Source organism: Pinus tabuliformis, chromosome 5_2 (genome assembly GCF_031772625.1).
Source record: "Pinus tabuliformis cultivar Carrire ecotype Pingquan chromosome 5_2, CPIR1, whole genome shotgun sequence".
NCBI classification, from domain to species: Eukaryota; Viridiplantae; Streptophyta; class Pinopsida; order Pinales; family Pinaceae; genus Pinus; species Pinus tabuliformis.
The window spans coordinates 1,015,377,671-1,015,394,990 of NC_142306.1; the positions used below are offsets into that span (position 1 = coordinate 1,015,377,671).

At 39.4% G+C, this 17,320-nt stretch overlaps 1 protein-coding gene across 1 annotated transcript in view; it reads right to left on the minus strand.

The window, feature by feature from the left end:
- Positions 1-17,320, minus strand: part of LOC149162717 (uncharacterized) — an 80,980-nt gene that overhangs the window by 48,155 nt on the left and 15,505 nt on the right. The window contains exons 2-3 of the mRNA XM_089435272.1: positions 4,536-4,605; positions 3,993-4,102 (exon numbers count right to left, since the gene is read on the minus strand). Of these exons, the coding sequence (XP_089291398.1) occupies positions 3,993-4,056 (64 nt within the window). The 5' untranslated portion in view covers positions 4,057-4,102; positions 4,536-4,605. The remainder of the gene's footprint in view (positions 1-3,992; positions 4,103-4,535; positions 4,606-17,320) is intronic.

A 17,320-nucleotide genomic window follows, 5' to 3' on the forward strand; every position in this document is an offset into this window, starting at 1 on the left:
CAGCCCATCTTTCGCTGCTCTCACAATCTTGCTCCCCCTTCCATACTCGCAGCTCCCTTGTTACCTGCGTACTGCCTCTCTCCGCCGTCCAAGTTTCATCGAGCTGCGTGTCTCCACCTGCAAGCAGCAAACAACAACAATACGCTTCGTTCTTTTTTATATATTTCGATTAAGTTAGGGTAGATTTTATTCAATTTGTATAATCGTAAGTCATTAGATTTCATTTTTTCAATCTTTGATTTTCATTTGTGTGTTCGTTGTTTTTCTTAGATAGGTAGCATTAATTTTTGTTTTCATGAAATGTGTTATGTTTTGATTTAATTAAAATCATAAAATTCTAAAAAAAAAAAAAAAAAAATCTTAAATATTAAAAAAAGTTAAAAATTAATCCTAAACATAAAAAATTAAAAATCTAAAAAAATTAAAAAACTTTAAAAAATCCTAAAAAATTTAAAATTTTCAAAATGAAAAAACTTTTAAAATTCTAAACATTTAAAAAAAAAGTGTGATTAAGGATTTACATTAAGGTGTTTTCGCTTAAACGTTAAAAAAAATTTAATGTGGCCTATGGCCCATTAAATATTTTGATTTTTTTTTAACCCTTTGATTAAATTAAGTTACTAAGGAATAATTAAAAAAAATTAGCCTAAAGTTCCTTAGTGTCATTTGGTCATTAAGTGCAAATTTTTTATGATTTTCCTATGGTCAAGGTGCGAATAACATTTTTAATCATGTTTAGCTTTTGAAGAAAATTTATTAAATCTAGATCTAGGCAGTCAGCGAAAATAATTTTAAATTTGGAATCTTTTGCATGTGACAGTGTTGGGCGTTTTCATGGATTATTTATGTTTGTCACTTTTTGTCACATATTGAAAATCGTTCTGGATAACTTGTTTTATTGATGGTTAATTCAGATATCAAAGGCACTGGTCTAAAATTACTTCTATCTTGTGGTCGTGTCTTGTTTACTTTGGAGTTTAATCTGTCAATTTGATTTAATCATTTTAATTCATCAAGTTATCTATCATTGAAATCTCCTAGAGTCTGTTTCTCATAGGCTATCCTCATCTATTCATCTAGGGACTACCCCCTTTGACTTGTCTAGGAGAGAGTCTAAACGAAGTAAGTAAGGATTTAAGAGCGACAACCCTTACTCTGAGCTTTGTCACGCTACCTAGACATTTTGTGCGACAACAGGAAAATACACCAAGAGAGATCGAGAATTCGATTTTCTGGGGCAGGGTTTGCTGAGGAAATCGAGTGAGTGATTTGAGTTGCAGTTGAGGGGCAGTGAATACATAGCAGAGAGGCAAAGTTAGTACCAGGAGGATCAGCGCAGAGACGAGAGATGTTGACGCAGAGCCAACTAGAGCCCACAAAGAGGTAGCCAAGAGTTGCGCAGAGCCAGAGAGTCCAACGTGTGAGACGTAGAGGGTCTAGGGGCTGATCCAGAGGCTCCAAAAGTTGATGCAGAGGCCAGAAAGGCTGATCCAGAGCCTAGACGCAGCGCTGGGGGATTTTGTGGGACAGACTGGGAGCTAGAGAGCCGGATAGGGTGACGCAGTCCCTATTAGAGCGACACGAAGCAGCAGAAGCTATATTCTTATTGTGGGATCGTTCATCCAGTGATTTAGCCAGAATATCTGTCTCTGACTGAGAGGTACTACTACCGAGGGCATTCTCTGTTGGGTAAGCCATTTCTGGCACCCAGGTTGTATTCTAAAACTGCATAATAATAAAACCCTCTGAATAGCTGCACCGGTTTTCTCGTATTGGGTTTTTCTGGGGACATTGGTCCAAAAACAACAGTGTCACTTGCGTGCTTGTTTACTTTCAGTTGATGATCTATATGTGTTGATATTGTACTTGTATTTATTTTCAGTATTTACATGGTAAATAACTTGTTAAGTAATTGTGCAAGTAGGAAGAAATAAATCAGATAGTACAGGAAGAATTTCTAATGGGTTAAACTTAGAAATTCCAATAGTTGAAATTCCTAAGTATTACCCATTAGAAATTTTATCTATATTCTCTGGTTTATTTCTCCTACTTGTTAATTACAAACAAGTTATTTAACCATATAAATAATGAAATAAACGCAATACAATCTCAACCATCTATAGATCAACAGCTAAAAGAAATAACAAACACACTAGTGACATCGTTATTTTTTGACAACTCGTCCCCGGAAAAACCCAACTTGGGAAAACCAGTGCAGCAATTCTTAGGGTTATATTATTATGCAGCCTTTCTGAGTACAACTAGGTGCCAAACTAGCTCACCCGGCAAAGAAAATAATCCGGCAGTAATACCTCTCTGTTCGGAAGCAGATATTCAAAAAGTCTGCCCCACGAAACCCTCTCCAGCACAATCTGAAGCCTAGCGTGAGCCCACCTAGCCTTTGCGACAACCCAAAACCCTCTGTGTCAACGCTCTGAGGTACTGTGCAGCCTCTGCGTGGATGACGCAGGCCCTTCTGGCGTCTACGCAATCCCTTCTGCCTTTGCGTGGCTCCCTCTAGCTCAGCGTCTGCCTCTCTCTGCTTTTGCATTGGTCTCTTGGCACTATCTCTGCCTTTTTGTCTCGTACTCACTGCCCCTCCTGCAACTGATCACTGATTCGACTTCTCTTAGCAAACCCCGCTCTAGAAAATCGAATGACTGATCACTCTAGTGTCTTCTCCAACTGACCCTCAAGCCTCCTCTTATATTTTTCCTGTTGGTCCTTCAACGGCCGAGATTACATCTCTAATCAATGGCTAAGATTAGATTTGGCTTGATCCATGTCATTTGGAACTTCTAACCCAGTTTTATATTAATACTCATTAATATTTTATGTTTCCTAAGTTTAGACTTAGAAACTCCATTAAAAATATTAATTATTTTAATATCTCCTTAACTGTGTAGAATTTGCCCAAACCATTTCTAGGTTTTGGAGATCTCATGTGCTTTAGCCTCTCCACCAATTTTCATGGCTAGATCACATCCGGTGCTACCCCAAATCAATAGTTTGAAGCCATTCCCAGCACTTGGGTCATCATATTTCCACCTATGTTTTGCATAGCTTGCAAAAGCAAGCCCAGCTTCTATTGTTCTCACTTATATGTACCCTTTCCTTCAAATTTAATAAAATGGCTCAACACCTTTGCACAATTTCTTTGGACTGATTTATGCATGTGATTAAATTTTATTTGTTGTTGCTAGTGCATGTTTTGGTATTTATTGTTAATTTTTCCATTAGAAATATTACATTACTATTGATCCTTGTCTTAGAAAATTATTTGAGGGCTTTGTAGTGTGGATCTTCAAAATGCAGTGTTCCCCTCGCATGTTAAATTTCAGCCTTAAAGGAATATACTTAACCTGTACATTTCAGTTATATTGTCTCTCTCCCATTTTTAGAACAGCCTCCCATTCAAGCCTTTATTTTGACACCAAGAGCCCAATGGACAAAACACTAATCTCTATTTCACCATCCAGTTATTTACCTTCACTTTCATAATTCTGTTTAGCTGGAGTTTACTCTTCACATCACCTTTGCACTCCATAGCCTTAGAATTCCAGCCATCTTATTTAAGGAAGCTTCCCTTGTACCAGAGGAGAGCTGGCACAAAGATAAAGGAGACTTGGTGAGGTGACAGTGGCCAACCTCCTTGTTACATAAGTCTATCATCCAGATGCTTCGGACTTTACACTTTCATAGGTGACAGATTTTGTGGTAACAGAGCTTAAAAGCACTTATGAATGCCATGTGCATTTGACAATGTATTTTCGTTATATTAATAAAAATATTTATTTTTTCTTCGAATATATATATACATATATATGACCAAATAAGTACTTATTATATTTGAAATATATTCTTTCTTAACAAGGAGGGATTTACTGCGTAGACCTCTTAATATATATCTTTCCTTCTCCACATGTCATTGTTTTAAAATACAACTTAAAAAGTAACAAAAACATCGACTCTCATGATTTCAATAATAATACCAAAGATCTTCTTCGTTTGCATTGAATCATTCTTCTTAGATGTCACTTGGTGAGATTGAGACATGATTGCAGAGTGTGCACCTCAATCAAATCTTGGACACATCAAAGAACTGTAAAAGAGAAATATACAGTCAGGAAATAGAAATTATAGAATCTACTCACAAATATAGGAAGAAAAACAACTGTAAAATAAACCATAGAATCATTCTATGAAGTCGGTAAACCACATAAGGTATTAACATCTAGACATAAGTGAAAGCAAGCTCGGCAAAAGACAAATATGAAGAGGTCACAATACTCCAAGAGTTTACCTCAATTCATAACGAATATTTTATATTTGTATCCGTAACATTTATTTTGTTAAAGTAGTCATGTGGTAACCTCAATTTTTGAAACATGTGTATTTGTCCTTCAACTATTATTAGAATCTTGGGTGATAAGAAATAATGATCTATATCCATATATAACTTACCAATCAAAGCACTTGACCATTTGGATGAAATAATGAAACAACATTAGAGATTCATTATAGGATATACCAACCTGTAATTTGACTATAATGAGACTAAATAATCATGTGATGGGATGGATTCTCGCCAACCTGACTGGATGCCTTTGATTTCCTTGCACATAATTCCATCATTAAAATTGTTATTTTTCACAAGAAGCTACAATTTGTGTTTTTCCAATTTTCTAATTCAATTAATGCTTCATATGTATCTCCAATTAAAAATATATATATTAATGTTTCATATATATATATATATATAGATATATATATATATATATATATATATAGAAAGAGAGAGAGAGAGGAACTCGTTCATGCCTAGTGAAATTTTGAAATATATACAATTTACTACCCAGGTGATCTGTCCCATTAGAAAACAGATTCATAATGCAAAAATCATGACAATGGTCTACAACTAAAATGAGAAAAATGTTGTTCAAGGATAATCCTGGATAATAACAAACTCTAAAAATATGATAATCAAATGCAAAAACATGATAACTAGCAAAAATATGATTACTTACAATATGCCTACTCGGCATACAATGACAAAATATAAAAGCCTGAGATAATAGGAATATTATGCGATTCTGTTATTCTAAAAATAAACCATTTAGAACAATTCAAATGCTTCTACAATGTTAAATGCTTCCACTAGGTTGTCTCCATATATGCTTTCATTTTCCTCATTTCTAGTAAGTGGGCCAACTTTAAGTTTGGAATATCAATTCACATCCAAATCAAGGTTTGCCTCAATTGTGCCAGAATTCAATGGTAAATCATCCCGCTAGGGCAGGTCCTGATTGCAATTCCTAGCCTGGCAAGTTTTTACATGTATCAAAGCTAGGTATAATGGAATTCCCAAAGCCATAAGCCTATGGTATTGTTGTACTGTAGCTTAAAGGCTGTGGTTGGAAGACCAATCGACACTCTGAAGTCTGAACAAGGGTTGTTTGGTCCACCAATTGCAGAAGGTCCATAGTTCAATTTCTAGATAATACTTTCACTCCTTTAATCATAAATATTAATGTAGTTAGACACTTGGTGGAATTAAAGGTAACGACATAAATGATGTTGTGTGAAAGAAAATCTTATACTTCAACTCCCCTAACCATCATTATTATAAGCTAAATAAACATAAAAACGAGACTAAAACCTTGTACTTTGAAACATAAATGAAGGTTTGCACTTTGTAGTTCAACATTAAAAACCTTTTCTCTTAGCTATACATGATCATTGGATGAGCCTTTACCACGGTGTATCTCTCAACCCTTGGTCTCTTATAGTATTTCGCTCAAGGGGTTTTTCGTGCAAAGTCACACTAAGCTTCTCCCAAAGCTCACACTTTAATTGACTATTTCCATAAAATAAGCCATCCTTGCCTCCATTGAACCCTAGTATAAACATATCAATCACAAGTGAGGGATTTTGGAAGTTTTGATCTTAGGTATTCATCATTTTTTAATATTCCTAAGCCCGAGGTCATCCTTCATAAGTCTTCCTTGGGGAGCCTTTCAACTTTTCTAAGTATTTGAACCATTAATTGAGTCTCTCCTTTGAATGCGCCTAGGAAAAACATGTTATACCTTGCCATTGATCTTATCATTCAAGTGATTTCCTCCATACCGGGACTCTTCCCATCGGTGAAAGTCTGTAAAGAGCAGGGGACATCGACTAAGGTAACAGTGGTTCCTTGTCCTGTTTTTTCCATTTGGTCTAGTAGTTGTCCCTTAGGAACCCCTCCTAGGGCCCTTGCTAGATTGAGCAATAATATTTTTGGCACCATTGCCAGGGAAATGAAATGAATTTCTTGTTTCCCTTACGACATTGTTGTTATATCATTCTTGTCAACTCCATTGGAAGAACAAATCCCCAATTCTTCATTGAACTTTAAGGTCAATGCTTGTAAGGTGGAACAAGCATTTCTCTAGGCATCTCCCAATTCACCCTGGCGACTCCTACATAATTTACATGTATATCTCAATAGGATGTCTTTCTTTGATGATTTTCTTGCTTTGGACATCACTAGCATCCCTAGGCACCCTAATCATGTCACAAGGAGGATGGTATGTGGGGTGCCCATGTTTGATGGTGATCCACTCTTTGCAATTGATCATGTAGAAAGATTTATCGCACATACTTCAAAGATGAAAGTGGTCCACCAGGATGTCCTTATATTGTTGTTCATGAGATCCCTCCATGGTCATAATTCATGGTTTCATAATCACGAACCTAGGAGCATCTCATCTATTGAGGAATTCTTTGATGGATTTCTTAGACATTTTCAAGTATGCCCTACACTAAACATTCAAGAGGAAGCCTTCATTAAGCATCATGATGACCTTGGGAATTTAGATGATAAATAGGTAGGAGGGTCCTCCCTAGGTCTGCATGACGAAAAGGGTTATGAAGATCATTTTCAGAGAAAGTGTGGTAGGGAGGATGAGTCTATGGAAAGTGAAGTTGAGGTTAACCTTACCTTTTCGGAAGATACTATTTTTGATAATCCACTCCTTGAAGACCTTGGAGAAGGTGATCCCATAACCCCTTCAAACATTTATATCAGTGATTTATTAAATATTGAAGAAGGGAACTGGAAGTTTCATGGGAATCATTTTGATAAGGTCCCTATCTATGACACCAATGATGAGGATATCAATAAGACCCTTGTCTCTCTTCACAATCCTAGGGTTGTAGTTGAGTTGCATGTGGACCCTTTCCTCAACCCTTCTTTTTGCAAAGAATCATTTCTCTCGCCTAAATATGATCGTCATGGGCAACATGCTTGTTGTGTCTCCCCATGTCATCAGTATCCCTTTCCTTCCAATCATGACCCTAGGGTGGCCATAAAGCACGATATGAATGATAAGGACCATGATCTGGATGATATGCCTGAGGTTGCCATCCATCAGAAGGTTATGAGTTTGATTGTTGATATCTCTATCTTTTGGTTGGAAGAAAGGATCTTGGGGAGTAGATTACATCCCTCTATTACCCCTTTCCCCGTGATGCTCCATGTGTGGTCATTCTATTTTCCCACCTCTCGCCCTTGTGACCTTCCATATAGCTATTCCTACCCATGCTTTAGATCTATTGCATGAATAAGCAAAGGGGCAGTTGTTCTCATATTGACTAGATGATATGTTGGTTACATTGGGTCTATGATTACACTTAGTATTTGATGTGATATGCATATTAGAGTAGGATGCATCGCATGTTGATTTTCACATTAGAACTAATGTCATATTCTGTTCTCATGTTAAATTAGATGCATTTAGATTAAAAGCACATTTAGAATTAGATTTTATTTCCTGTTGATTTTTATGGCCTAACAAAAGCATGGGCGATCAAGAGATGTCGTAAAAACATGTTTCCCAGTGTGCTTAGTCTTTAATGTGCAGGTAACAAGTCTATTGTCCCAAGAGACTGTTGGTGTTTTCATGACCGCCCCGTCCGAATAGTTCGTGCACTCTACTGAGAGATCATATCCTAGTTGGAGCCAAATGTTACCCACCACCTGTGAGTGACACCCATAGGAGAAATTTCTCCTAGATTGTCTTCAGCCCATAGCTAGCATCCCCTTGCAGCCCCCAGATAGCTCAATGTGCCACCATCTCCGCCACCTAAGCCAGTTATTATGCACCCTCGCCCGTTTGTCATGATCGTATGTTTGAAGGTGGGCCTTCCAACCCGAAGGTGTGACTTTCATTATGTAGTTAGGTATTTTTGCTTAACTATTATGGACACTTCTAGGCATGGATTAGTGGGGGGATTCAGCGGAAAGAATGGGCTTGGTCTATACTCTTGTCCCCTTGTCCAACTAGATGGTTAAACCTGTATCCTAATCATGTGGGATCTCCTCTATTGGATACTAGCTTTAGGAGTGGAACTACATGGGAAACCCCAATTTTGGTTGCATGGTCCCGCTTCCCAACATCACATATATCACTCTCCTCTGCCCATTATAACCCATTTTCATATATTTCCCATCTGACTCCAAATTTTTCCATTAGATCTACAAGGAGTTAGCCTCCCCCTCCCCTTGTCCATACATTGGGTTGGGCTTGGAACGATGCCCCAGAGGTTGATGCAGTTAAAACAAAAGTAAAAATCATAATTTGGCCACTCTCAACAGGAAATGCACCATAAAATGCAAAAGATGGTTGGGACATACAAATTTAGAACATGGGAAAAAGCCAACATGAGCTCTACCCCCCATCACCCTGGTTCTTAGGCCCCCCCTGCATCATTAAGGAACCCATGATTATTCCAACCCCTAGTGGGCAATGAACTGTCCAACCTTAAGGGGGTATTGACCACTATATCATTCACATCGTGATCTCATTCCCTAGAACCCCGAGCAGTTATAAGAAGAAAAAAATCAATAAAAGGCAAAAGGCATATAAAGAAGGGTGGAAAAACAAACGTCGAGGTAACGCATGTACCACAATTTCTCCCTCCTACATCTATACACCCATATGTGAGCCTCCCTCATTATAGCTACCTTTGTACCATGACATGTGGCCTAGAACCTTCCCCTGCTACCCCACTTTGTTCCATTATTATTTCACACTACACCTGGCATTTGACGGATATACCATGGACCTGTCACTCCCTTAGAGGTTGAAACCACCTAATAGGTTCCTTGATTAACCTCCCTTGTGAACCTGAGTACACCTGTAAATTCTAAAGCCCATTATGGAAGGGCATGCCACTATGGAGTGTCCACTTGGCTCCATGATTTGTAAGCTCATTTGCTCAATTGCACTAATGAATTGTTGTACTGGAAGGTGAGGAGACACATTGGATCTTATACAAGATTGCAAGTGGGTCTTCATCTTGGGGTTTGGTCTCCCTATACGAGGTCCAAGCCCTCCAGAGGGTCATATTGGCATTTGTAGGGTGTGCATTAAGAGCCATGGGCCTCCACTATAGCAGATAGCAAATAGCCATCCCATGGGATCCTTCAGCACCATTCATTGCTCACTCATCTCTGACTTATTTGATGATGATGATGCACCTAGAACACCTTGTGAAAATTCTATCACTGCAGCAACTGATTTATTTTTCCTACTTATTCCACAATAAGTTATTTATGAAATTACTTCAATAAACATTAAAATAAATACTACTACAGATATCATACCATAATACAGAAACAAACATATGCACAAGCATTAACACATTGACATAGATATTTTGGACAACAGTCCTGGAAAAACCCAATGTGGGAAAACCAGTGCAGCAAGGGAGGATTTTATTATTCAGCAATTCTTCAGTACAACAGGGTGCCAAACTAGCTTACCCACGGAGAGAAATAATTCTCCAGCTCTTCTCCCAATCCCAACATCATCCCGGCTCACCTTTGCATGGCTCTCAAACCCTCTGCGTTAGCCCTTGCTTGACTGCGTCAGCCCTGGGCCTCTCTGCATCACCCACGCAGGCCCAACTAGTGACTGTGCAGTCTTCTGCTACCTATGCGTCTGCCTCAACGTTGATCTCCAGTGGCTGATCCCGCCTCTCTGCTCCGTACTTGTTGCCTCCTGATTTCTCACCAGACCACTGGTTCAATTTCTCAGCTAACCCCGCTCCAGAAATTGAACTGACTGGTCTCCCTCAGTATGTTCTCCAAGTGACCCTCAAGCCTCCTCTTATACTTTTCTCGTTGACAAATCAATGGCCGAGATTAAGTCCCTAATCAACGACTAAGATAAGATCTAGCTTGATCCATGACTTTTGGACCATTCTAACACAGTTTCATATTAATTCACATTAATATTTTATTTTCGCTAAGTTTAGACTTAGGGACTTCATTAAAAATATTAATTATTTTAATATCTCCCAAACTGTTTAGAATCTGCCCAAACCCTTTCTGGGTATTGGAGATCTCATGTGCCTTAGCCTCTCCACCAATTTTCGTGGCTAGAGCACATCCGATGCTACCCCAAATCAACACTCCCTCTTAGAGAGCATTGTGCTCTAGTAATACTCCTCACTGAGTATCACCTTGATCATCTGGCATCAGTCCCTGTGCTGATGCTAGGGCTCCCTACCTAACATCCTATGCACTGCTACATCCTATACTGCTGCCCATGGCTCTGCTACTGCCACTACTGCATCTGTACGACAACTCCCTCTGCATCCATGCTGCTGCTAGCCCTTTCTCCCAACACTGCATTCGCATTGCAACTCCCTCTGCATCCTTGTTGTTATCACTCCCATTTCTGCTACTGAAATGGGTTCTTTACCATCCCCATCTTTTCCCTGAAGTAGTCAAACTTTGTCCTTCCAAGGGCCTAGGTGAGGATGTCTGCCACCTGTTCTCCTGTAGGAGTGTAGCTCAATTGTACAGCTCCCCGTTGGACATAGTCCCTGACAAAGTGACATCGGATATCAATATGCTTCGACCTATCATGAAACACAGGATTCTCAGAGAGTTTGATGCAACACCGATTATCGCACATGATCCTGGTCACCTCCATATTCCTTCTGAATAGGTTCACAAGCAGTTTTATAAGCCATATGGCCTCACAAGAAGCTGTGCTTGCCACCATGTATTCTGCCTCAGATGAGCTCAAAGCCACGGACTTTTGTTTCCTACTGCACCAGGAGGTCATTCCTGATCCAATGTTGAAACAGTACCTAGAGGTACTTTTCCGATCCACTGAACTTCTTGCCCAATCTGCATCAGTAAATCCACTCAATCTGATATCCTTACTCCTAGTGTACAAGAGTCCATAATCGACTATTCCCTGTAAATACCTGAGAACATGTTTGGCTGTTGCCCAGTGTGCCCTCTTCGGTTCCACCATGAACTGACTGAGGGTGTTGACAGCATAGCAAATGTCTGGCCTGGTATTGACCAAATACATCAGGGACCCTATGAGCTGCCTGTATAGGGTGGGATCGACATCCTTGTCTTTTGATGCATCAATCTTCTTCCAGTTGGTGATCATTAGCATAGCCATAGGTCTACAGTCCTCCATCCCGAATCTTTTCAGGATTTTTGTAGCATACCTCCCTTGCCCAAGGAAGATTTCTCCCTTCTGCTGCCAAACTTCCAACCCTAGGAAGTAGTGCATTCGTCCCAAATCCTTCATATCAAATTATGTGGCTAGATTCTTCTTGTAGTCCCCAATGAGTCTGGATGATCCTGTCAGAAAGAGATCATCCACATATAATACTAAGATTAGCGGCTCGTTCTCTACAACCAGATAGTAGAGATTCAGATCCGCGTCACTCTTGACAAACCCCATCTTCTGCAAGTAGCCATCTATTCGACCATACCATGCTCTTGGTCCCTGTTTCAGCCCATACAAGGCTTTCTTCAATCTGCATACATGAGACTTCTTCTCATGAGTTCCAAAGCCCTCGTGTTGAAATATGGAAACAAGAATATTCCAATTTAATTTGTACTTGAATTAAATTGTGAATTAAAATGAATTTAGTCTTAACAGCTACTTGGAAATAATTAATTAATTTATTTTAAATTAATTAGTTGGAGAAATTCAAGTTAGAAGTCTTTCTGATGTAATGCAAGAGTTATCCCTTAAATTAAAGAGATAAGATTGAGTTATATTTGAGTTGTAATTAGTTAACTCAGTTTACTGAGTTAAGTCCAGTTAAATTAGTTCCAAACTGTTTGAGGAACTAATAGTGAGTTAACAGTCAGTTGATGCATGCATGCACTCAACTAGTGCTACTCCAGTTAATTGAATATTCCCTCATCAGAAACTCATGCATGTCTATTCTAAGAAAGACCCAGTTGAGATTAAAGTCAAGGACAGTGTACTATCAGTTGCATGTGTTTTCTCAAAGAGAAAACTCATGCATGCAGTCAAGGATTTATCCTTGAGGATTGCACAGTTTTGGAGGAAGATCATCCACTTGGTAATAAGGTTTTCCACTTAGTAAGAGAGAATCATCCACAAGGAACAGCGCAAGGAAATAGGAGCTTGGAGGGCAGAGAGGAAGGCTGGAGAGAAGCCAAGATTGCCTGTGTACTGAGAGTTGGCTAGCTGTGAGAGCTAAGGCTTTGTATAATTCCTATGTATTTCCACCTGTATGATAATACAATAGTGTGAGGTTTTTTAGCTGAGGCGCTTTCCCCAAAGTATTTTCATGTGTATTGTGCTATTTATTCTTCTTCTTCTTCTGGTTATATTGTTCAACTCGATCTTTAAGCTTCCGCAAATTGATAGTAGAAGTAGGTTATAGTATTATGTTTTGATTTATACTGCATTATCAGGTTAACCTACTAGCATATTTTCTACATGGTATCAGAGCTGGATTTGTAGAAATTTTCTACATGGTATCAGAGCGACCTTGCTATATATATATATATATATAATTTTTTTTTTTTTTTTTTGCATTTATACTCAAAACAAACATCCCAAATACCAAATTAGTTGTAGAAGACATGAAAACATGCATATTTTTGCATAAATCAAGATAGATATGGCATCCATGATTCCATTGCAGTTACTAGTATGTACATCAATGATTAATTATTCGAACATCAACCATCTATATTCTAGCAATTACAAACATACATCAAATTTTTAAGCATATTATAAAACATAAAACATTTAAGCATATTATAAAACATAAAACATAGAGCATATTATGATTTATCTAGCAAGTGAGCAACTGTCAACATTTGTCATGTCCAAAATTCAAATAATGATGTTTACAAAATAGGTCGCTTGGTCACCGCCAAGACAAAAGGGTTCAAATTCACAAGCCTACAAGTCTAATGATTAATCTATGACAAAAGTAGTAAATTGTGAATATATCTACTAATCTCTCCTCCTTCCACCACGAAGAGAACGTGGCGACGGGCCTCCACGTGGTGGCAATGAAAAAAATTTTGCCTGTGGAATTTGTGGCACTGAAACTGATGAAGACGAACCCCCTGCTATTGGTGTTGAACCATGGAACCTAGGAACCAAGGGACCAGATGGGGGTGGCATCTCAACACGATCATCATCATCCTAGAATCGCTCAAAACATTCATACAAAAAAAAACATTAGTTAACAAAAAAAATTAAAAACATGAATTAGAGAAATGCTTTATAACCAAAATTCATACCACAATGGACATACTTGGATAAGAGCATCCTCTAATTGCTCTAATCGCAACACTCCATCCTCCAAATTGGGCTCCTCTGGATTCCTGTCCCAAACCTTAAGGTCTTTATTAGTCTTTGCATCATCATAGTAATGGGGCAACAATCGAAAGTTGTAATGAACATAAACCAAGCTCTCTACCCAGTCTAAGCTCAACCTATTCCTTTTAACACTGTGGATGAAAGAATAAGAGCTCCAACACCTCTCTGCAGAAGAAGTGTTTACCACCTGTGATAGTACCCGCAATGCCAGTCTGTAGAAGTGGAGTAGCCCCTCCATGCATGTTCCACCACTCAAGAGAAGAAAAAGTCTCTCGATCTCTAATTGCATGCATGCTCCCAAATGGACCAGTGTTAAGCGTATAGTTGCTCAACTGTCTCCGTACCATGGCAGCCTCCTCCTCATCAGGGACTAATTTACTCAATGCAATCATATATTTTTTGTGAACCTCTTGATCTTGGTGTGGTTTTCTCCTGCTTCCCCCCCAGGTGCTGGTGTTGAAAGCCATGATGGATGATAGTATTTAGGTGTCAAAACATATGCTAATGCATGCAATGGAACATTTAGCATTTCCCATCGGTTTTCCACCTCTGCACGAATATAATTGTACAAGGTGATATCTCTAGGCTCAACAATGTCTTTAATCTGCCCCAACATGCTATCCATTTGCTCATACACCTCCCCAATTATTGGTCGATCTAAATCTCCAAACTTGATCATGTAATAAATTGGTTTGGTGAATTGCAAAACATATTTAACCTGTGACCAAAAGTACATGTCAAGAATAGTGTCCTTGGCTGCATTAGCACCATCTCTATCAGTGTTAATTTCATCCCATGTTTCAGCACACACCATATTAGTTAAAGCTTGTCTCACCTTCACTAGCCGCCTAAAGGTGAGGTAATAACTGGCAAATCTTGTCTTTGCAAGTTTAAGAAACTGCAACTTGGAGTAAGTGCCATAGAAGTAGTTTACCCTTGTATGCCCTATGATGAATTTAATGAGTTGCTTCCCTCTCCTGTAAAGCTCATTAATCCACCCACATTCTTTATGCTTCACAATATCATGCATCAAAAGGTTCAATGTGTGAACCAGGCACCCAGACCAAAAGATGTGTGGATGAGTACACTCAATAATTTTTCCTGCTGCCTTACAATTTGCTGTATTATCTGTGATCACTTGAACCACATTTTTCAGACCAACATCTTTGATTGATTGCAATAGGAGATCTGCAATGTTTTGGGAAGATGCACTGATGGAGGAAGAGTCATGACATGTAATAAATACTGCACCACTAGCAAAAACACCAAGAACATTTATCAACTGTTGCTTTCTAATATTTGTTCACCCATCTGATACAATTGATACCCCACAATCTACCCACTCATTTTTAAAATGTGTCAAAGCTCTTTGAACCTTTGCTTTTTCTCTTTCTAATAACACTGTTCTAGCTTTCTCATAGTTGGGGGACTTGTATCTTTTTGGGGCTTCATTAATGGCCTTTACCATTTCATGCCAATAGGGAGAGTGAAGCACATTGAATGGTACACCGCAAGCACAAAGAAATCGGACTATCTTTCCATCCACATCATCCCTCCTAGCAACATTAAGGAAATCCCCTATTGTTCTTTTACCTCCAGAGCTTCCAGAAGTACCATGAGGAGATGAGCTACCAAGTCTAGAGGTTGCACTTGATGCAAAATGAGTTTTTTGTTTCTTGCTTTTTTGTTGTGCAACCTCCTCTATTTGGATGTATTTTCTTCTTTGTTCAGCTGAAATGTTTGGGCAAATTTGTATCCCCACAGCACCCTTTTTATCATCACTGTCCATCACCCCAAAAGATGCCTCCTCACACGGGTATATGAACCACTAAATGGTTTTCCTCCATGACAATCATGAGGGCACAAAAATTTGTAGCTTCCACCACCCTTTCCCCCTTCAAGTTTGGTCACATAGTTCTACAAGGGTGTTAATGCAACTTTCCCCTCTAGTGTTTTAGTTTCCCCTTCAGGTTCAACTTCATCCCCTTCCTCTTCAAACCCTTCCTACTCATCATACATTGGGTCACTCATATTGGGACCACCATCCTCTTGTGCTTCTTCCCTTCTATTCCTACTCCCCCTTGCCATCATTAAAACCAAAAGTGGAATGATACATAGAAGCCAAAAGAACTCCATCTTGGAATATGGATATAGGTGGTGGACAACCTGCAATTAAATGAGCAAGAAGAAACAATGGGAAAGAGTAGGAGAGGGAGGAGAAAAATATTTAAAAAAATGTCAAAAAAATAAGGGAGTTTGGGGTTTGCACTTACCTCTTCAGCTCTTGTAGATGGAAGTCCTCCAAGCTCCTACTCTAAGCTCCTCCTCCTTCTCCTAGCTCCTCCTCCTTCACTCCTCCAAGCTCTCCTCTCTTCTTCTCTCTTCTCCTCTCTTCTCTTCTCCAACTCTCATAAAATCAAAGTGAGAAAATGAGAGATGAATGGGGGGTTAAATCCCTTCATTCCTCACCCTAACCCAAGGTGGACCCACCCCCAACAATCCAAAATGCCAAAATATAAAAATTAAAAATTAAAAAAAAACAGCGCTTTTTTGGCCGCACGGCAAAAACGGAAGAAGCTATACTGAATCGCTCGCAATCCGTATGCTTCATACTCTGAAGCACGACGCTTCGTACGGCCGAAGCGTCGTACAAAGCGCGTTTCGGTCACACGCTTCCGAAATTTCCAGGAAGTGTGTTTATCAGTCCAAAACGCATTTCATACGGTGCTTCCTCCACGCATCCGTACAGATCGCGGACTGGGTTTTAGAGAGGGGGGGGCGTTTCTTGCAACACTGTTCCAGACTAACCAAGATGTTAGTGTTTGGGCGAAGTCAGTTACTTACTTCTCGGTAACTGAGTTGCAGTGCAGCAGTTAGCAGTGGCAGTGCTATGGGCAGCATGATGCAACATGTTGAGAGGGAGTTGCAGTACAGATGTAACAGTGGCAATGAAAGTGTCATGGGCGGCAGTACAGGAACCAGCAGCGCAGTGGATATGGGGCAGCAGGCCAAGCATCAGCACAGAGGACCGATGCAAAGAATCAGTGTGATGCTTCTATGGTGAAGCATTGCTAGAGCACATTCCTCGCTAAGAGGGAGTGTTGCTTATGGGTAGAATCAGATGTGCTCTAGCCTTGAAAATTGGTGGAGAGGCTAAGGCACATGAGATCTCCAAGACTCGGAAATCATTTGGAGAAATTCCACCCGGATGAGGAGTTATTAAAATAATTAATATTTTTAATGGGTTCCTAAGTCTAAACTTAGGAAAATAAAAATATTTATGTGTATTAATAAAATATGGGTGAGAAAGTTCTAAGTGACGAGGATCAAGCTAGTTCTAATCTTAGTCGTTGATTAAGGACTTAATATCGATCGTTGATTCGTCAACAGGAAAAGTATAAGAGGAGGCTTGAGGGTTAGTTGAAGATACACCAAGTGATCAAAGAATTCGATTTTCTGGGGCGAGGTTTGCTAAGGAAATCGAGTTAGTAATCAGAGTTGCAGTGAGGGGTAGTTCAGCAAGGATTTTCATCAGAGGCTGAAGAATACATAGCAGAGAGGCAGCGCAGTGTCGGAAGAGGCAACGTAGTGCCGGGAGAGGCAGCGCAGACCCTAGAAGGGCTGACGCAGAGGCCGAAGAGCTGGCG